General features: G+C 38.1%; 1 protein-coding gene and 2 long non-coding RNA genes across 3 annotated transcripts; all 3 read right to left on the bottom strand.

Annotated features, from left to right (window-relative positions):
* Positions 1 to 3,075: 3,075 nt before the first annotated feature.
* On the bottom strand, positions 3,076 to 7,581 carry LOC110775496 (uncharacterized). The gene is made up of 6 exons (XM_021980095.2): positions 6,818 to 7,581; positions 4,594 to 4,812; positions 4,319 to 4,495; positions 4,024 to 4,248; positions 3,760 to 3,888; positions 3,076 to 3,518 (listed from the first exon to the last, which is right to left on the bottom strand). The coding sequence occupies exons 2-6, from the start codon at positions 4,804 to 4,806 to the stop codon at positions 3,285 to 3,287; spliced, it is 978 nt and encodes a 325-aa protein (XP_021835787.1). The 5' UTR covers positions 4,807 to 4,812; positions 6,818 to 7,581; the 3' UTR covers positions 3,076 to 3,284.
* Positions 7,582 to 7,597: 16 nt separating this feature from the next.
* On the bottom strand, positions 7,598 to 10,019 carry LOC130467868 (uncharacterized). The gene is made up of 5 exons (XR_008927845.1): positions 9,873 to 10,019; positions 9,721 to 9,787; positions 9,516 to 9,623; positions 8,891 to 8,955; positions 7,598 to 7,935 (listed from the first exon to the last, which is right to left on the bottom strand). It is a non-coding gene; the product is annotated as an uncharacterized lncRNA (long non-coding RNA).
* Positions 10,020 to 16,793: 6,774 nt separating this feature from the next.
* Positions 16,794 to 19,214, bottom strand: LOC130467867 (uncharacterized). Its single transcript, XR_008927844.1, has 5 exons — positions 19,068 to 19,214; positions 18,916 to 18,982; positions 18,711 to 18,818; positions 18,086 to 18,150; positions 16,794 to 17,130 (listed from the first exon to the last, which is right to left on the bottom strand). It is a non-coding gene; the product is annotated as an uncharacterized lncRNA (long non-coding RNA).
* Between the last annotated feature and the right edge of the window lie 2,735 nt (positions 19,215 to 21,949).

Raw genomic sequence — 21,949 nt, 5'->3', positions numbered from 1 at the left:
CGCTTCCCAAATCGGTGAAGGATTTTCTTCCCAAGTATTTTTTGAACTCGCAGTGGTTCATTCCTCTCATCAGGGCCACCACAGCTATATCTTGCTGCAAGTTTGGTATGCTGGTGGACTCGTTGTTGAATCTGGTGAGGTAATCTCTTAAGGATTCTCCGCTTCTCTGGGTGACTGCCATCAGCTCTCCCGACGTTTTCTTTCTCTGCTGCCGGCTGATGAACCGTAGCATGAACTCTGTTTCTAACTGTCGGTAATTATATACCGACCCCTTTGGTAGTCCCTTATACCAGCCGGATGCCACTCCCAGCAGCGTTGAGGGAAATATCTTGCACCACATGGCGTCGGAATCTGTATACAACATCATATGTTGCTCAAATGTGTTGCAGTGGACCTCCGGATCTGTGGATCCGTCGTACTTGCAGAGTGGAAACTTCAATTTCTCCATTGGTTCCTCCAGAATGTCCGCGCACAGGGGGGAGTTTGCAGGTTGGATGGTGTAACGGCGCGACGCGTATCTCTGGGGTGCTTCTCTTGTCTCTTCGATGACCATGGGTTCCGGCCGACTGCGCAGAGCAATCGCCTGGTTTGTATTTGGGTGTTGTTCTTGTTGCACTAGGATCTGTTCTCCGAATAGGTTTCTTATCGGCAATCTCTTCCGTTTTTCGCCGACTGGTGTTTCTGCAGTCTGGTGTATGACTGTCCTGGGTACAGGTTCTGTGTTTGCCTTTCTTGCTGGCTTCAAGGCCGACAACGCGGCCATCACCGCTCTTGCTGTAGCCAACTGTTCCTCCGAGAACTGACCGGCGAGTTCAGACGGCATTTGCGTATCGTCCTGGGCTGGGCTTTTGGGCTCTCCTTCTGAGTCGTCGTCCTCGACTGAGTATCCCAGAACATGCAAGGGTGTTGCTGCAGTCGTAGTTTTGCTGACGACCGACTGGCTCCCTAGCTGGGGGGTGGGTTGGTCATTGACGGGTGTTATTATTGGTTCTGCCGAGAATAGCGTGGGTTTCAATGGGGTTGTTGTTTTTGTCGTCTGCGTACTCTGTGGGGTTGCTTTCGAGGCCTGCTTTTTGCTTCTCTTGTACGAATCTGACTGCGTACTCTCCATTTTCAAGGGTGATGATTATGATTGATTTCTTTCTTTTTTTTTTTTTTTTTTTTTTTTTTTTTTTTTTTGCCTGGCTGTGGGTTCTGCTTACAAGTGGGGGTCCCCTCCTTCTAGCGCCAATTGTTCCGGCGGCGGACTCGGAACAGGAAAAGGATGACTGACTCCCGACTGAGGTTGCTGACTGGATCCTGCACAGTGAAGCCGTTAACTAGCCTCGGGGGTGATCCGAGAATTACCCCTCCGATGCTTAAGTCAGATTATGCTGATAGCTCTGTAATAAATGCTCATAAGAATGATTGGATTGGAATTGCCTACCTTTGGCATTGATGGGGGTCCGTATATATAGACGGGTTATTTGTACGGAGGACCCGGGTTATTACCCGTTGGTTCCGGATCCTCCCTTTCGGCTCTGATAGGCAGATGATGTCAGAGAACTGCCGACTGGGTTTGTAAACCCTGGATGCCGACTGCACCTTTGGTGCTTCTTGTGAGTATATGTCTATGTTACAGCTGTTATGGGTTGTCCTACCGGCATACCGATAGGGCTACCCGTACACTAGTGACTTGAGGTATGCCATTGCCGGTGAGGGGATTCTTATTTCTTACCATGGATGGTCTCAACAATATATTATATATATCTGGGTGTAACCAGTGGAAGAGAGTGTCTTACAACGGAGCTCATTTTCTTTAATTGTCCAGTTTATGCCAAAATGCCTGCAACTAGGCCAGGATTAATAAAATAAAATCCCCTAGCTTACCTAAGAATTGGTAAAATAAAATAAAAGTTATAGGGAACTATGGAGTAGCAAGGTAGGAACTAATTTGAAAATCCACTTGGTGGTGCAGCTAATAAAAACTTGATTTAGAATTCAGAATTCTTTGTTACTTGAGTCTCATATGTTTATTCAGGCATAATTATTAATTAACATTCTCATAGACTTCAGCACGCCCCTTCGATCTGTTTACACCAGTAAGTATATGGAGTGAGTTAATCAATTGTCAGCTCTAGCCTCTAGCCTCCAGCCTCCAGCCTCCAGCCTCCAGTAAGTTATATTCTTATGCAACAAAATTCACCCTATTATTCCTGGATTGATCAAGAATTTTCAGTATCTTGATAGAAATTAGTTTACTTTGGTATCTTTCTTGCAGTTGGTAAGTCTTAACTGATCAGACATAACAATATCTCTAACTCTAAGCGTAAATTTAACAAGAAAGATAACTTAGAAACCATACCCAGTTCCAGTGAAAATTCAGTTTCAGTTGATCTTTCTAGCAGCTTCAGTTCCTACGTTACCGCCTGCTTTCGGAGGAGAAAATGGAGAGAGAAAGAGTTGAGTAGATTTGGTGGAAAACTTGGTAAATACAGAGAGAAACAGTGGAGTGTTAATGTTATTGGTGGAAAACATGATATGTTTGTTGCAGTTTATACTAGTTGCTGTTAGGCCGCCAATAACGAAATCTTTGCTTTAAACTTTAAAGGAAGCTGCTTGGTGACTACTGCCTTGGTCCCTTTTATTTTTCACTTTATGATGGCTTTGTCATTTTTCTCTTTTGTGCACAGCAAATTAACCTCACATACATACTTTATACTTACCACAAGTTTCCTGAGAATCAAGTCTCTTTTGCTTGATTTTTGACACACTTTTGCTATATATGACGGCGACAGTCTGCAGTTTGCAAACAGGATGGTTTAGTTATGATACGACTAGTACATACGAGTGTCGGGAGAGCGGTAGAGCTGTCAAAACGAGTTTTGTACATAAAAGGAGAACGGGGGACATCGGACATCGGACATCATGTGTTTGGTTTACAAAAAACCCCCTTAATTAATAATTATGCTTGTCTAAAATGCATGTCTTCGCTCTTTATAAAGGTCATCTTCGCAGGGCTAACACGTACTGCTAGAAAGCAGCAACTAATCTCTGAGATTGTCATTCTCACCCAAGTACAGACAGGCCTCATCATTCTGTTGTACGGAAAATAAACATCATTGGTGCTGCCAAAGTTCGATCATCCTTTGACACAACAAACCTAAATCGTGCTTACAACTTACAACACAATCTAAAATACTTCACCTGCATATTCTTGCCACTTCCAATCAAAGGTTTAAGGTTGTAATATAACATGGCCTTTAAAGCTCTTCTTTAATATAACAACAGTTTTGTTAACATATCTAAGAAGAAAACCTTTCTCTGTCGTGTGGACAAGAGTAATCAATATTTGGGCCACGAGGAATGATGCCATAAGGATTAATGGATGGGTGACTTCCATAATAGTGCTTCTTGATGTGATCCATGTTCACTGTGCTGCTCATACCAGGAATTTGAAATATCTCTTTTGTATAATTGAACAGGTTTGGGTACTCGCGCACCAGTTTTTTGTTGCATTTGAAGTAAACGGCATACACCTGTGAATAAAGCAAAGTAAAATAAAATGCATATCAAATACAGGTCCAAGTGAATGAAAACTTTCACTTTGAAGATTGGCAGCTACATGATGATATTTATTTCCTATTAAAATGTAGGAAATTTCAAACTTAACCAATAACCAATATTGTTGGCTTGACCAAATTGAAATACTGTTTTGGAACTGTGATTTCTCTGATACTAGCATCCAATGAATTCTTTACTACACCATAGTCATTTTACCTCATCAAATCGTATCAGGGTTACAAATAACCGTATATCTGCTTCAGTCAGTGAGCTGCCACATAAATATCGCTGTTTGGAGAGTATCTCTTCGCATTTTTCCAGTGCTTCATACAGTCTATCAGCAGCCTAGGAAATAGATCATAATCAAAGTCATAAGGACAAAAGGTTGAGCACAAGAACTTTGCATATTAAAAGCCAATAAAACAAAGTTGGATTACTCCGTATATTATAGGTCAAATACAAAACAAAAAAGGTATTTACCTGATCATATGGTTCCTGCTTTGTGGCGAACCCACATCTGTACACGCCATTGTTGATCTTATCATATATCCACTCGTTGATTTCATCAATTTGGGTTTGCAAGTGAACAGGGTATAGGTCTAAATCTCTGTTCTCTGCTATATCATTGAACTCAGAGTTTAACATTCGAACAATCTCTGAGCTTTCATTGTTCACAATTGTCTCAAGTTTCTTATCCCAAAGAACCTATAGTATACCAAATGATATCAGAAAGCTACAATACCAGATGTCATAAATATGAACTGTAGGCACATACAGGCACTGTATATTTTCCAGAGTAATTAGCACTTGCAAACTCGTAAAGCTCTCTGATACTTTTAGCTCCACGCAAAAGGTCAGGGTCAGCACCAGGTTCCTCCGTATCAGTGACAGGAAAAACCCACCCCATATGTGTATCACCTTCCTTGGTTGTTTCCCATTTGGGTTTCACGGACTGCAAGAAAAATAACATGTCATACTAAATTAGCTAGAGTTCTACATATGATATGATGGTACTTTGTTTAAGCAACTGTAAATGCCCATGCATGTTACCGTGAAACTGATTGCTTTCTCAAGACCTTTGACCTTCAAGATAGAAAGGCATCTACACGCCCACGGACAAGCATAGGATATATATAGGTGATATCTTCCAGACTCGGGCATAAAGGCCGATCCTTGATCTCCTGATATAAAATTGCGGAATGTTGAAGGAGATCGAATGTAAGCACCCGTCTTCACCGTTTTAACTTCTGCAGTTTGAGCCATGGTACACTAAAACCGAAAATAGAACAGGTTAGCAATGATTTCTGACACTTGAAGAGATTACAGTTAAGCACAGATTTATCTCCTGGCTTGCTGGATTGGGTATACTACAGATAAAGAAATACTTTTTAGGTCAGGCATTTTGCTCTGACGACTTATGCTTAGTATGTGGTCAACATTCAGAAACACACAAACACCGACTAGGTGAGTGCTGCTATAGGCAATGGTGTATAAATAATATTCTTCAGTGGCTAGGAATAATAAGGAAACATTGCTGTTTCATTCCTTAACTTCGGTATGGGGAAGGCAGAAATATATTATATATAGGGTCTTAGTTCAGAAAGGGTACTTGCTGCAACTGTAAATGCGACCATTTATCTGATTTGGAAGACAAGAAATGGTGTTTTGTACAAAAGTGTGCCTATGTGTGAGAATTAGTTAAGGAGGTTGTATTTTTGGCTAGCGGTTTTATCTTCTTTGGATGAGGGAGAGTCCTTCCTAGTAGGTTTGCCCCCAATTTATGAATAGTATTCTGTAGAATATGACTGAAGCAATTTACTTCTGTCTTCTGCACACAAAATATGAAAAATATAAACAGTTATTCAGGAGATCAAGGGACCCAGTAGTAAGATTTCTAAATAGAGATGTTGTGAAATGTTCATTCCCCCCAATGTATCAATGATATCATAAAACTGGAGAGGATAACTAGCTAGTTTGGCCAGAAACTGGTTCACAGACTAAAAGCGGAATTAGGTATAAATGTACAGCTACAGAAGCAAATAAAACCAAATAAATTAAATACTCCGTCATTCATCATTATCATTATCATTACCCCATTGCCTCAAAGAGGCTCCCGCAAGAAGCGGGGTAAGGGGGGTCGAGTGTACGCAACCTTACCCCTGCAATTGCAGAGAGGTTGTTTCCAATTGACCCAAAAGCGATAACGGGACGACTATCTTCTATTTCATGGAAAGGAAACGAAACGAAGAGGTTTTAAGAGCCATTTTGATTTGGTCCGTATCATATGTTAAATCGTTCTTAGCATGTCCCAACACAATCAGATCATTCTCGTACCATAAATGGAATATCAATGGCTGGAATTCACAAATTCTATTTCTTTTCATAGCAAAAATTTGAGACTTTCTCCAAAAAACTAAGTCGAATTTGACTTATATAGTAGCCAGTTACCTATGTCATTATGTGCATATAGGCTCATTCCTCTACCACGCTCAAGTGATTAAAATAAAAAGTAATTACACATTAACGAGGATCTCACATATTTACAAATACAGATTGACGAGGTCTTCATAACACTTATAAGGAGCTCTGCAACTAGATGTTCAGTACTTCGGACTATTGAACTTGAACTGAACTCAATGCCTATTTATGCTGCAAGGGGATTCATACCAAGGATAATCTAAAAAATCTGGATGTAATCAGTGAAAGAGGAAGTCTTGTAATTAACAGCGATGACATGAGCAAAGACCTCATTTTCTTTGATTGTCCTTTTGCTGTTCAGTTTATGCAAAATTCCTGCAGCTAGATCAGGATTAATACCTGGGTGACTTCAGACTAGGTTGCAGAACAGTCATAAAATAATCTATCAACTTGTGCAGCTAAAACGAAATATGATCAAAATTAGCATTCCATTCGTATTACATTCTAATTCTGACATATTTACCTCTTATGTTAGTTACCATGATTGATCAGACTTTCAGAGTTTTGTCGGCTATTTATTCAACTATTTCGGGATCTTGCAACTAACCCAGTCAAACAAGATCATGATTTGCAACATATATTATCCGAAGCTTGATTTACTCATAAACCATTTGCTCATGGATCAAAACCCACCCCACATGCCAAATCAGTATAATCAACCAAATCGATTTCAACTACAAGTTTCCCAAAACAGATTATTCAACTACTATATACAAGAAATTCTAGAATAGGTAATTTAAAAATTGAACTCAAAAGCAGCATTCAATTTAACAATAGTGAATAATTCCAAACGTACCAATGAAAATTCAGTTGATGAATTGATCTTTCTATTCGCCTTTTGCCGCCTCTATTTTTGGTGTCACGGAGAAATCGAGAGAGGTGGAATACTTTATTTGTGTCATTATATACTACTCCCTCTATTTCTTTTTGTTGTATCCGTTTCCATTTTAAACGTTTCTCTTTGTTGTACAGCTACTTTTCGGTAGGACCGCCTTACAGGCGCGTGTAGGAAAGACCGGGTGAGACAACCACGCGCGCGTGGGCTCACGCGCGGTATAAAACGATTTTTTTGTTTACCGGGTTCTCACTTTCCCCTTCTCTCTTCTTAACCTATTTCTCTCTCCTCTAAAAATCTCTGGATCTCAGCCCCCTCTCTCCTCCAAAACTCAGGCACCTCACCGGTACCTCCTCGTCGCCGTCCCTACAAAACCCTAGCCACCTTCATTCTCTCTTCTCCTTCCTCGATCTCTCCTCGATCCTCTCAGCCTCGTAGTCTCCGCCGACCATGGATGCGCAACCATGGATTCCGCCTTGAGGTTTTCAAGTTTCCATGGATCTTTCACCGTCGTATCCACATGAAAACTTCGAGATTGATTATGGCTGGTGGTCGAGGTTGACGAATTCAGCAAATTCGTCAACCTTCTACTGCGGTCCATGAGTTGTTCTTGAAAGGTGCTCTAAATTCGATGCTGGTGTGATTGGTGTTTTGCGAGGAGGGTTGATTGGAAGCTGGGTATGGTTGTTGTGTTTGATTGGCGAGGGAGATGGTGTGGTGTTTGGGTGTGTTGGTTGTAACACCCCGACAATTCCCATTTTCTAAAATAACCTCTTTTTAAATATAACTGTAGGGAATTATCAAAGTATTATCGCCCGTGTAAAAACGTACGGCTTATTCAGAATTTTGCAGCGGAAAACATAAAACTAACTTTTGGGTTCATAATTAATCTATTACATATTAGGTCCAAAACAATTAACTGAAATAAGGAAATACGAATAGTACGACAAGTTTCAAATTCAAGTTAACAAATTGAATCACTTAATTAAACAAATAGAACTACAAGCTCTCTAATCCCGATCCCAATGATGCATCATCTTCAAACCTGTAGATGGGCAATGCTTATTGATCCTTAGAGACTGCTCACCAGAAATGGGTCATCACAGGATCAATAAGGCATAGCCATGATCAACACACACAAACAAGCACGTAATCAGCAAAGCTGAGTACTACATACTAAAGCAATAAAAATCCTAACATGATACTATTAAACATAATTAAGGGCAAACAAAGCATGATAATCTAACGACCATACCTAACTAGACTAAGCTAGACTGGACTAGACTTTTTATAACAATAACATTATTTTAATTTAAATAGGCAATGGACCGAGTTTTCTAGCTAGGCGAGGTACGGGCGCGACTCCGTAACCTCAGTGACCTGCGATATCGAGGAACGTTTGACTGAAAATAGGACGCGGTGATCAATCCGGTCCGAATGAAAGGCCATGGGCTACCACCATGAACCCCAACTCCTGTTTGTCCGTCACTTTAGACGTGCACAGTCTAAAGCTATTGCTACTCAGTTTCACTTTACATGATTTACAAATTGACACCCTGTTATGACTCAACAATCACATAAGGCATGCAACTCACATTTATTTATAACTGTTTTTATCTTGGAATTGAGTAAGTGATCACAAAGGCATCTAACAAGACTCATTCCAATTAACTCCAATCTTTTCTTTAATACTAATTAACCCCTGAATATGGGTATAAGGTTTCAACTTACTAAATGAGGTCCTCCGCCCTCATAAAGTAGTGAAAAGCTAAAAAGGGAACAACAATTAACTGATCTGAATTATATACTAAACAATCTAGCGTTCCCAATCAAACATGTTTGCATCAATCTTCCATACTAACATGTTAAAATCCTCAAAATGCAATAAAGGTTTAATATGTTCATCCAACAGTATCAAACATGCAGTTTCAACCCGACTAAGTTCATCAACAACATTAACATAACCAGGTTCATCAATAATACACATGGTTTCAACAATTAGCACACATTCCAAGCACACAGGTATGTACGTACCTTGTGTAAACAAACTGATAGGCCACTTTAACACTTTCAAAAGTCGCCTAAAGAGAATTCTCCGCCTAAAACAACCAATAAATAATCTCAATCAATTTCTGATCATTGACAACCATAATAACGCATTCTAATTGCATCCTAAGCATATTTAGAACTTTCCCCAATATCAAAACTTAAACATTTGATTTCCTAGAATCATAATTGTTGAATTAGTTATTGAAATTCGTTGAAAACTTTTGCAAACATCGTACTTTAAATTTTCCGCACTATAGATTCATTTAAAAGCTTCACCATGGTCAATCTACGTCCCTAGTACATTGAAACAACAAATTTAATAATCCATACTCGACCTACCATGATTTACAATCATAAAAACCTTGAATTTCATACTTTAATCAATCAAAAAACTAATATTTCAATGCATTTATATAATCTGAAAATAAAATAATATTGTTTAAATTATAATATACGAATCTGAAAATTAATAATTCAATTACGCACGTGTAAAAATCTGAAATTTGCAAATTAAACCATGAGACTTATAATCTAAATTCAAGAATCATAATTTAAGCTAAAAATATATATAATTAAGACATTCAATTAGTCTAGGGTTTAAGGGTTTAACCGAATAAGGGAAGGGGGAGAACTGCCGGCGACGAGGAAGGCTGGGCGGCACGCGGCGGTGCGGCGAGGAAGGCTGGGCGGCACGCGGCGGTGCGGCGAGGTGGTGTTGCTGGCAAAACAATCAAGGCATGGTTTGAGAGCCATGAAAAGGAAACGAAAGAAAGGAAAACACGACGGGAGAACGGAAATAAGGAGGAGGAATCTACCGTGCAAGGGTGGACGACGAGGACGGCGGTTATTGCCGAACCACGAGCGCTCAGCGTGGTGGTGGTGCTGTGCGAGAACAAGAACCGGTTGAGGAGGAGATCAAGAAAACGAACAAGAGAAAGAGAACGACAAGAGAGAAGGTGGGCGTTACCAGTGGCGACGGGATGCCGGTGACGTGCTGGTGGGTCCGGCGGCGTGAGCAGCGGCAGCAAGGAGGAGGGTGTTGAGGGTTTGGTGCTTGTTACGTGAACAGTGAAGGAGCAAGAGGAGGTTTTTTTTTTTTGTGTTTCTTTGGGTTCACGTGCATTAGAAAAGGGGAGGGAGTATTTTTATTGGTTTGGGCTTTTACCCAATTGGGCTAGGAGTAGGGTTTAGGTTATTGAATCCGAAATGGTTAGGGTTGCTTGCTAATTTCAATCGAACGTGATTTCGAAATTCGAATTCGTTTTAACGTAAAATTCAAAAATACATTTTGATTTCATAAATCATTAAAATTATTCAAAATGAAATAAAATAATTATATTTTAATTACACATTCATTTCTGAAATCCGTAAATTATATTTAAATGTATTAATATACGTTAAAATATATAAACAAAATATATAAAATTACGGGGGATTACAATCTACCCCTCTTAAAAGAAGTTTCGTCCCGAAACTTGACACGAAAATTCACATATCTTTCCAAACTTTTCAACTTATTCTTATTGTAGAAGCACTTTGTGCCACTCTTGTTCACTCTTTTGCCAACACAGAGTTACTTGCAATATTCAAGAACACATTTTCTTATGCGGAGAATCTATTTACTTGCATCAACATGTAGAAGTGGCTAAAAATAAGCATAAAATGCATAAAAATACCATAAAAATAGGTAAAAAGCGCGAATTTCTATCGCATTCTACCCCCCTTAAAGAAAACGAGTTACGCCCTCGTAACTCACCTCAGGAAATAACTCTGGATACTTGATCTTCATTTCAGCTTCGGCTTCCCACGTTGCCTCTTCGTACTCGTGGTTTGACCAAAGCACTTTCACTATGCTGACGTCCTTATTGCGTGTACTACGCACTTTTCTATCAAGGATTTTCACAGGCCTTTCTTCGTATGTGAGGCTACTATCGATCTGGATTCTCTCAGGCTCTAAGATATGACGCTCATCAGGGATATAGCGCTTTAGTTGGGAAATGTGAAACACGTCGTGCATCTTTTCGAACTCCATTGGCAAGGCTAACTTGTAAGCTACTTTCCCTATTCGTTGCAGAATCTCATATGGGCCTACATACTTGGCACTTAGCTTCCCCTTTTTCCCGAATCTCATCACACCCTTGGTTGGTGATACTTTCAAGAACACTTTATCACCTACTGCAAATTCATCATCTCTTCTTTTCAGATCAGCATAACTCTTTTGCCTATCCTGGGCAGCTTGAATTCTAGCCTGAATCATTTTTACATTCTTGACAGTCTCCTCAATGAATTCCGTTCCCAAGATTATATTTTCACTGAAATCATTCCAGCAGGTGGGACTTCTACATTTTCTCCCATATAGTGCCTCAAAAGGTGCCATCTTAATGCTTGCATGGTAGCTATTGTTGTATGAGAATTCGATCAAGTCTAGATGGTCTTCCCAACTACCCTTAAAGTCAATCGCACAAGCCCTCAACATATCTTCCATAGTCTGGTTTGTTCTCTCAGTCTGACCATCGGTTGCAGGGTGGAAAGCAGTGCTCATTTTCAAAGTTGTCCCAAGGTTCAACTGGACCTTTTGCCAAAATTTCGAGAGGAATCTTGAATCACGGTATGAGATAATATCGGTTGGGACCCCATGCAACCTCACTACATGCTTAATGTATGTCCTTGCAAGCTGTTTCTTTTTCCAAGTCTCTTTAATCGGAATAAACACGGCTGATTTTGTTAGACGATCCACAATCACCCAAATGGTATCATTTCCGTTCTTTGATCTAGGCAAGGCAGTAACAAAATCCATAGAAATGGAATCCCACTTCCATCCAGGCACTTCTAAAGGTTGAACTTTCCCCATGGGTCTTTTGTGGTCTATTTTGACTTTCTGACAGGTTAGGCATCTAGACACAAACTCAGCAACTTCCCGTTTCATATTAGGCCACCAATAGATTTGTTTCAGGTCTTTGTACAATTTGTCACCCCCAGGGTGCACAGAATATGGAGTATTATGCCCCTCATCCATAAGACGTCTCTTGAGTTCTTCACACTTCTGTGGTACACACCATCTCCCTTTGAACCTCAAACTACCATCCTCATGAATCTTGAAATCTACTTCTTTCCCTTGACCCATCTTTTCTTTGATTCTCTCTAGGCACTCATCCCCGGCTTGACTTTCTCTAATCTCCTCGAATATAGACAACCCCAATGATAATGCGCTCAGTTTTGCTTTGGTTTCCCCAGGGTTTACTATTTCCAGGCTAAGTCTCTGCATGTCTCGACACAACTCTTCAGGCACTACCAAGACATTCATACTATGGCTAGATTTTCTACTCAATGCATCGGCAACTACGTTTGCTTTCCCCTCATGGTACTGGATGTTCAAATCATAGTCTTTGATCAACTCTAACCATCTTCTTTGTCTCATGTTGAGATCTTTCTGGGTGAAAATGTATCTTAGGCTTTTGTGGTCTGTGAAGATCTTACATGTTGCCCCATAGAGGTAATGTCTCCAAATTTTCAAAGCGAAAACAATCGCAGCTAGCTCTAGATCGTGGGTAGGGTAATTAGCCTCATATGGTTTTAATTGACGCGACGCATACGCAATCACCTTCCCATTTTGCTGTAATACACACCCCAACCCATTCTTCGACGCATCACTATACACCTCAAACCCTTCATTCCCATCAGGCAAGGTTAAAACAGGTGCTGAGGTTAAACGCTCTTTGAGAATTTGGAAGGCTTCCTCACATTTTTCGCTCCACTCAAATTTTGATTCTTTCTTCATCAAGTTGGTTATGGGTCTTGCTATCTTTGAGAAATCTCTCACAAATCTCCTATAATACCCAGCTAGACCTAAGAAACTCCGAATATCAGACACATTCTTCGGGGTAGGCCACTCACTCACAGCTTGAATCTTGGCAGGATCCACAGAGACTCCTTCCTTTGACACATAATGCCCCAAAAATGCTACCTTTTCCAGACGGAACTCGCACTTAGAGAACTTTGCATACAACTGGTTCTTCCTAAGCGTCTCCAAGATAACCCTCAAATGTTCGTCATGTTCCTTTTCATTCCTCGAATAGATCAGAATATCATCAATGAATACCACCACAAACTTATCTAGGAACTCATGGAAAATCCTATTCATCAGGTCCATAAAGATGGCGGGTGCATTGGTTAACCCAAAAGGCATTACTGTAAACTCATAATGGCCATAACGAGTCCTAAATGCAGTCTTAGGAATGTCTTTTTCAGCTACCCTCAATTGGTGATATCCCGAACGCAAATCAATCTTTGAGAATACACTTGCCCCGTTCAACTGGTCAAACAGGTCATCTATCCTAGGCAAAGGATATTTGTTTTTGATTGTTACGTTGTTCAACTCCCTATAATCAATACATAGCCGCATACTCCCATCTTTCTTTTTGACAAACAATACTGGAGCTCCCCACGGTGATGCACTAGGCCTAATGTACCCCTTGTCGAACAAGTCCTGCAATTGTATTTTTAACTCACTCATTTCTGGGGGTGCCATCCTATAAGGTGCTTTGGATATAGGTGCAGTTCCGGGATTTAACTCTATGGTAAATTCAAGGGTTCTAGCCGGTGGCATACCCGGAATCTCATCCGGAAATACATCTACAAATTCTCTTACGATTGGGACATCCCCTATCTCTACCCCAACTTTCTTACTCACATCTTGGACACTACAGAAAAATAGTTCACACCCTTTATTGACCAGTTTCCTCACTTGTAATGCGGAGATCACCCCAAAGTTCCCAGACTTCCCAAAACGTCTATATGATATTGATTTCCCAGTAGGGTTCTTTAGGCTTACTTTCTGAATCTCGCAGTCTATCCTGGCCTTGTATAAGCTTAGCCAATCCATCCCCAGAATCACATCTAGGTCCCCCAAACTAAATTCTATCAAATTAGATGGAAAAGTGCAATCTTTTATTTTCAAAGGCAAGTTCTTAAATAATTTCGTACACCTTATTGTTGCACCATTAGGCATACTAACAGGTGAATCAATTGCCTCAAAATCTACTAACTTCAAATTTTTAACAATAGAGGTCGAAATAAAAGAATATGTTGCCCCTGAATCAAACAATGTTTTAACAGGTAAGGAGTTGATAGAGAAAGTACCCGAAACTACGTCTGCAGAACGTTCAGCTTCATTTCTACTCATTACGAACAGCTTTCCGGGAGCCTTGATGTTATTGTTGTTTCCATTGGCAGGTTTGTTTTGGTTTCCCTGGTTGTTTGGTGCCCCAGCAGGCTTCGAACCTTGGTTCCCCGAATGGTTAAACCCTGGTTTCCCTTGGTTACTACTCCCACTACCTTTCTGCTCTCTCTTCTGCTTTGTAAAGCACTCATACTCTCTATGCCCCTTCTTACGACAGTAGTTGCAAGTCACCAATTCCCCCTTACAGTCCTTCCCAGGGTGATTGTTGTTGCACATCTTACAGTGATGCACTCTGTTAGGCTGGTTTTTGTTGGTGTAGTTATTCCCCTGGTTATTCCTTCCCTGAAAGTTGCCATTACCATTACCATCCCCATTTCCATTTCTATTCCTTTTGAAGTTCCCCTGACTTCCCCCAGCATTAAACTCTTTCCTTTTATCCCCAACAACAATGTTCTTTTTGTCCCTCCTGGTCTGCAGGCCATAAATATGGGCAGCTCTCCCATACACAATGTCTAAGGACGTAAAGGTTTCCCCGCCTAATCCCAGTTGGATTTCATCGGTTAACCCCTGTTCAAACCTCTGAGCCTTTAGTTCCTCAGTAGCTACCACCTCAGGTGCAAACCTCGACAAAGCTATAAACTTACTGTAGTATTCAGCGATGGTCATATTCCCCATCCTAAGGTTGATAAATTCCTGGGCTTTCTGCTTCCTCATAAAAGGAGGATAGAACTTCCCCCTCAAGGCAACAATAAAAGAATCCCAATTGAATCCCTCAGCAGCGCTTAGTCTAGTGCCATTTTCCCTCCACCAAAGGTCGGCCTCATCTTTCAGGTAGAGGACAGCTTGGCCTACTTTCATATGCTCAGGACAGTTTACCGCCCCAAATAGTTTCTCAAATTCCCTGATCCAGTTTTCAAGGAAGGTGGGGTCTGCCTGCCCCTTAAAGTATGGTGGCTTAACTTTCGCAAGCCTTTCAAACATGTCCCCTGCAGAATCGGGACGCTCAGTTCTTTCCTGGGTTAGTTTTTCCGCCAAGAGGCGAATAGCAGCAGCTAGGTCACTATTATTGGCCATCCTAGAGCGCGACCTGAAATTAATATGCTCTAGTTCAAGTTCGAAACTTTACTTACATTATCCTCTAGCAATGCAATATCACATTAACATTCAAAATGCACACGAAATGAACAATCATGCAAAACATTTAACTGAGAGACAAGGAATAACTTCAATCATCACGAATAATAAGTTAGAATAAAAGAAGAAAACATTCCATTTGCGTGCCCGTAAAACTCTGATCTTTTAGATAGTCAATAATCTAGCTTTTATTCCTCAGAAGAATGTCAATAACAATCCTAAATATTAACACACACCTGTTCTCAAAATGACGTAAAAAGGTTCTACGATATAACATAAACTATGGTTGGGCGGATTGTCCAACATTTTTCTCACACACAACTAAATATGTAAGCAAAGCTAAAGGGAAACGTCATCAGACTTGTCCTTTGATTCGCTATAACCTTCTAGGGTGAATAACTCATATTTAAGTTCATCATCGTCATCCATATCAAAATAATAAGCTTCTTTTCTTGGCCTAGAGGATCTTCGTAGACCTTGAAGTTGATGATTAGCTTCCTCAGGCTCAGGCTCAGGTTCAGGTTCTTGTTCGGGCTCAAACTCAAACTCAGGTTCAACCTCCAATTCATGTTCGAATTCAAACTCAAATTCTTGTTCGAACTCAAACCCAAATTCATGCTCAAACTCAGGCTCCGAATCGCTTTCAGGTCTCAAAACAGCTTGATAAATATCGACTCTAGTTTGCCCTCTAGCACGATCAAATTCACGAAGGGCTTCATCATCACTATCAGGTTCTCCTGCTCTTAAAACTCGACGCAAAACAAGTTCATGGCTGGTGTAACTGTTAATGTCAGACTCGTAATCCATTTCATTTTCATCATCGCTTAGAACAATAGGGTTAGAATTGCTCCCTATTCTATTTCCTTGTATGCCAGACATGATTAGTGATCTATAACAATTAAACATAGTTTCTATGTTAGTAATTAGTACTCTCACTTACCGTATGATCCCACAATACACAATAAGTAAGAATATATATATCAATCGCAATGCATAGGGAAGACACGACAGTTAGCAGGTAGAGAAATTACAATCATGTTGACATAATGCATGCACAATGCTTCTATTCTATATGCCTTTTCCTATACTACCCAACTCTCAAAATAATCATAGTATATGCAACATTGAAGCATAAAAGGATAAACAAGAATGATTTATAAGAATTAGATTGATTAAAAGAATAATTATTAAACGATAAATAACTAAATAATTTTTTTTTTTTTTTTTTTTTTTTTTTTTTTTTTTTTTTTTTTTTTTTTACGGTACTGTAGCAGCAGCAGCAGTAAAATATTTTTTTTTTTTTTTTTTTTTTTTTTTTTTTTTTTTTTTTTTTTGAAATATTAATTTAAATTTCAAAAGAATCGAAATACATTTATTCGCATAAAAACGTATTTCAAAGCACGATTCAAGAGTCAATATTAAAATAAATTCAAACATTTCTAGCTAATAACTTTAAATTTATTCACTAGTGTGAAATTACTTTTACATAACTAATTAGTTGGTTAGGCGCCTAAGATATAAAAGGTAGACACGAAATGTCAGTAAAACCTTTAGCTCTGATACCACTTTGTAACACCCCGACAATTCCCATTTTCTAAAATAACCTCTTTTTAAATATAACTGTAGGGAATTATCAAAGTATTATCGCCCGTGTAAAAACGTACGGCTTATTCAGAATTTTGCAGCGGAAAACATAAAACTAACTTTTGGGTTCATAATTAATCTATTACATATTAGGTCCAAAACAATTAACTGAAATAAGGAAATACGAATAGTACGACAAGTTTCAAATTCAAGTTAACAAATTGAATCACTTAATTAAACAAATAGAACTACAAGCTCTCTAATCCCGATCCCAATGATGCATCATCTTCAAACCTGTAGATGGGCAATGCTTATTGATCCTTAGAGACTGCTCACCAGAAATGGGTCATCACAGGATCAATAAGGCATAGCCATGATCAACACACACAAACAAGCACGTAATCAGCAAAGCTGAGTACTACATACTAAAGCAATAAAAATCCTAACATGATACTATTAAACATAATTAAGGGCAAACAAAGCATGATAATCTAACGACCATACCTAACTAGACTAAGCTAGACTGGACTAGACTTTTTATAACAATAACATTATTTTAATTTAAATAGGCAATGGACCGAGTTTTCTAGCTAGGCGAGGTACGGGCGCGACTCCGTAACCTCAGTGACCTGCGATATCGAGGAACGTTTGACTGAAAATAGGACGCGGTGATCAATCCGGTCCGAATGAAAGGCCATGGGCTACCACCATGAACCCCAACTCCTGTTTGTCCGTCACTTTAGACGTGCACAGTCTAAAGCTATTGCTACTCAGTTTCACTTTACATGATTTACAAATTGACACCCTGTTATGACTCAACAATCACATAAGGCATGCAACTCACATTTATTTATAACTGTTTTTATCTTGGAATTGAGTAAGTGATCACAAAGGCATCTAACAAGACTCATTCCAATTAACTCCAATCTTTTCTTTAATACTAATTAACCCCTGAATATGGGTATAAGGTTTCAACTTACTAAATGAGGTCCTCCGCCCTCATAAAGTAGTGAAAAGCTAAAAAGGGAACAACAATTAACTGATCTGAATTATATACTAAACAATCTAGCGTTCCCAATCAAACATGTTTGCATCAATCTTCCATACTAACATGTTAAAATCCTCAAAATGCAATAAAGGTTTAATATGTTCATCCAACAGTATCAAACATGCAGTTTCAACCCGACTAAGTTCATCAACAACATTAACATAACCAGGTTCATCAATAATACACATGGTTTCAACAATTAGCACACATTCCAAGCACACAGGTATGTACGTACCTTGTGTAAACAAACTGATAGGCCACTTTAACACTTTCAAAAGTCGCCTAAAGAGAATTCTCCGCCTAAAACAACCAATAAATAATCTCAATCAATTTCTGATCATTGACAACCATAATAACGCATTCTAATTGCATCCTAAGCATATTTAGAACTTTCCCCAATATCAAAACTTAAACATTTGATTTCCTAGAATCATAATTGTTGAATTAGTTATTGAAATTCGTTGAAAACTTTTGCAAACATCGTACTTTAAATTTTCCGCACTATAGATTCATTTAAAAGCTTCACCATGGTCAATCTACGTCCCTAGTACATTGAAACAACAAATTTAATAATCCATACTCGACCTACCATGATTTACAATCATAAAAACCTTGAATTTCATACTTTAATCAATCAAAAAACTAATATTTCAATGCATTTATATAATCTGAAAATAAAATAATATTGTTTAAATTATAATATACGAATCTGAAAATTAATAATTCAATTACGCACGTGTAAAAATCTGAAATTTGCAAATTAAACCATGAGACTTATAATCTAAATTCAAGAATCATAATTTAAGCTAAAAATATATATAATTAAGACATTCAATTAGTCTAGGGTTTAAGGGTTTAACCGAATAAGGGAAGGGGGAGAACTGCCGGCGACGAGGAAGGCTGGGCGGCACGCGGCGGTGCGGCGAGGAAGGCTGGGCGGCACGCGGCGGTGCGGCGAGGTGGTGTTGCTGGCAAAACAATCAAGGCATGGTTTGAGAGCCATGAAAAGGAAACGAAAGAAAGGAAAACACGACGGGAGAACGGAAATAAGGAGGAGGAATCTACCGTGCAAGGGTGGACGACGAGGACGGCGGTTATTGCCGAACCACGAGCGCTCAGCGTGGTGGTGGTGCTGTGCGAGAACAAGAACCGGTTGAGGAGGAGATCAAGAAAACGAACAAGAGAAAGAGAACGACAAGAGAGAAGGTGGGCGTTACCAGTGGCGACGGGATGCCGGTGACGTGCTGGTGGGTCCGGCGGCGTGAGCAGCGGCAGCAAGGAGGAGGGTGTTGAGGGTTTGGTGCTTGTTACGTGAACAGTGAAGGAGCAAGAGGAGGTTTTTTTTTTTTGTGTTTCTTTGGGTTCACGTGCATTAGAAAAGGGGAGGGAGTATTTTTATTGGTTTGGGCTTTTACCCAATTGGGCTAGGAGTAGGGTTTAGGTTATTGAATCCGAAATGGTTAGGGTTGCTTGCTAATTTCAATCGAACGTGATTTCGAAATTCGAATTCGTTTTAACGTAAAATTCAAAAATACATTTTGATTTCATAAATCATTAAAATTATTCAAAATGAAATAAAATAATTATATTTTAATTACACATTCATTTCTGAAATCCGTAAATTATATTTAAATGTATTAATATACGTTAAAATATATAAACAAAATATATAAAATTACGGGGGATTACATTGGTAGTGGTGTAGAGCGATTAGGATGCTGGTGTTTGGGTGTGTTGGTGTCTGGTGGTCGCGGGAAGCAGAGGCGGCGTTTTACCTAGCTGTGGCTTGGGGTCGCTGCTATTGTTAATGGTAGCGGAGGAGCAACTGTGCAGAGGGCGACTGGTGGTCGGTGGTGGCCATTGTGTCACAACCTCCTATTGCTTGTGTTAATCGTTGTTATTATTGATAATGTTCAACGTTCCTCTTCAGTCTTCTCCCTCTTCTGATTTGATTTTGAAGTTGTTATTCATCAAATCTGGAATTTAAACTTTGATTTGGTTATTGCAAATGATAAGGACATATACACGAGAAAGCAATGTGAATGAAATGAATCACTATCAAATCCATTTGCAATATTCTGATTTATACTTTTTTAGACTCTTTAGTTGAACAAATGTTGTATTTAGTTATGAAATTCTATGTTTTAGTTATATTTGCTCCATTTATATTAGTGTTGTTTTTAAGCCGTGAATTGAGGCTTTAGTTAAACTCATGTTGTATTTAGTTATGAAAAACGATGGTTTAGTTATATTTTCTTCATTTATGACAACGGTTGTTTTAGTGAAATTTTTTTGTTATAGTTAAGAATAATTTTGTTTTAGTTAAAAGTAATTAATTTAGTTATGATTAAAATTGTTTTAGTTAAGCAATGATTTCATTGTTTTAACTAACTGGTTTCATTACTTAACTAATTGAATTTCCGGCTTAACTAATTGAATTTCAGGCTTAACAGATAATGTCTTTATATCTGTGAACTTATTGGTTCCATTGTTTTACTAATTAGTTTCAGTGTTTAACTAATTGGTTTTATTGTTTAACTAATTGGTTTCATTGCTTAACTTATTGAATTTCAGGCTTAACAAATAATTTCTTTATATTTGTAAACTTATTGGTTATATTTCTTAACTAATTGGTGCTTAATTAATTAAGTAATTTCAGTGCTTAATTAATTGGTTCAATTGCTTAACTAATTGTTTTCATTGCTTAACTAATTGAATTTTATGCTTAATTAATTGATTTCATTACTTAACTAATTGGTTTTATTGCTTTAACTAATTCGTTCCATTGTTTAACTAATTGGTTTCATAACTTAACTAATTGAATTTCAGGTTTAACTAATGAAATTTCATTATTAACTAATTGGATTTCAGGCTTAACTAATTGTTTTCATAGTTTAACTAATTGAATTTTATGTTTAACTAATTGAATTGCAGGCTTAACTAATTGATTTCATTGCTTAACTAATTGGTTTCATTGCTTAACTTGCTTAACTAATTGAATTTCAGGCTTAACTAATTGATTTCATTGCTTTAACTAAATCGTTTTGTTGCTTAACTAACTGGTTCTATTGTTTGACTAATTGATTTCATTGCTTAACTAATTGAATTTCTGACTTAACTAACTGATTCAATTGCTTAACTAATTGGTTCCACTGCTTAACTAAATCGTTCTGTTGTTTAACTAATTTGTTCCATTGCTTAACTAATTGAATGCCAGGGTTAATAAATACTTTATATCTTTAAACTTATTGGTTTCAATGCTTAACTAGTTGGTTTTAATTCTTAACTAATTGGTTACAGTGGTTAACTAAATGGTTCTATTGCTTAACTAATTGGTTATATTGATTAACTACTTGGTTTCAATGCTTAACTAATTGGTTTCATTGCTTAACTAATTAGTTCAATTACTTAACTAATTAAATTTCAGGCTTAACAAAAATTTCTTTATATATGTAAACTTATTAGTTTTATTATTTAACTAACTCGTCACAATGTTTAACTAATTGCTTTCATTATTTAACTAATTAGTTCCAATGCATAACTAATTGAATTTCACGCTCAACAAATATTTTCTTTATACTTGTAAACTTATTAGTTTCAGTGTTTAACTAATTAGTTTTATTGCTTAACTAATTGATTCCATTTATTAACTAATTGGTTCCATATCTTAATTAATTGGTTTCATTTTTGGATCTTAATTAAAGCTCTGAAATTCGTTGTCTGAAACTCGGAAATACGTAACTTAAACTCAAAATATCATAACTAAAAGTCAGGCTTAACTAATTGGTTCAATAACTTAACTAATTGAATTTCAGACTTAACAAATACTTTCTTTATACCTGCAAACTTATTGGTTCCAATGCAAACTAATTAGTTCCAGTGGTCAACTAATTGGTTTCAATTTGAATTGATCCAAATACTTAAATAATTGATTTTATTGATTAACTAATTGATTTCATTACTTGACTAATTAATTTCAATACTTAACTAATTGAATTTCAGACTTAACAAATACGTTCTTTATATATGTAAACTTATTATTTCCAGTGCTTAACTAATTAATTACATTTGTTAACTAAGTCATTATATTGCTTAACTA

The sequence above is a fragment of the Spinacia oleracea genome, chromosome 2, assembly GCF_020520425.1.
Source record: "Spinacia oleracea cultivar Varoflay chromosome 2, BTI_SOV_V1, whole genome shotgun sequence".
Taxonomy (NCBI): Eukaryota; Viridiplantae; Streptophyta; class Magnoliopsida; order Caryophyllales; family Amaranthaceae; genus Spinacia; species Spinacia oleracea.
This window is presented reverse-complemented; position numbering and strand designations above follow the sequence as displayed.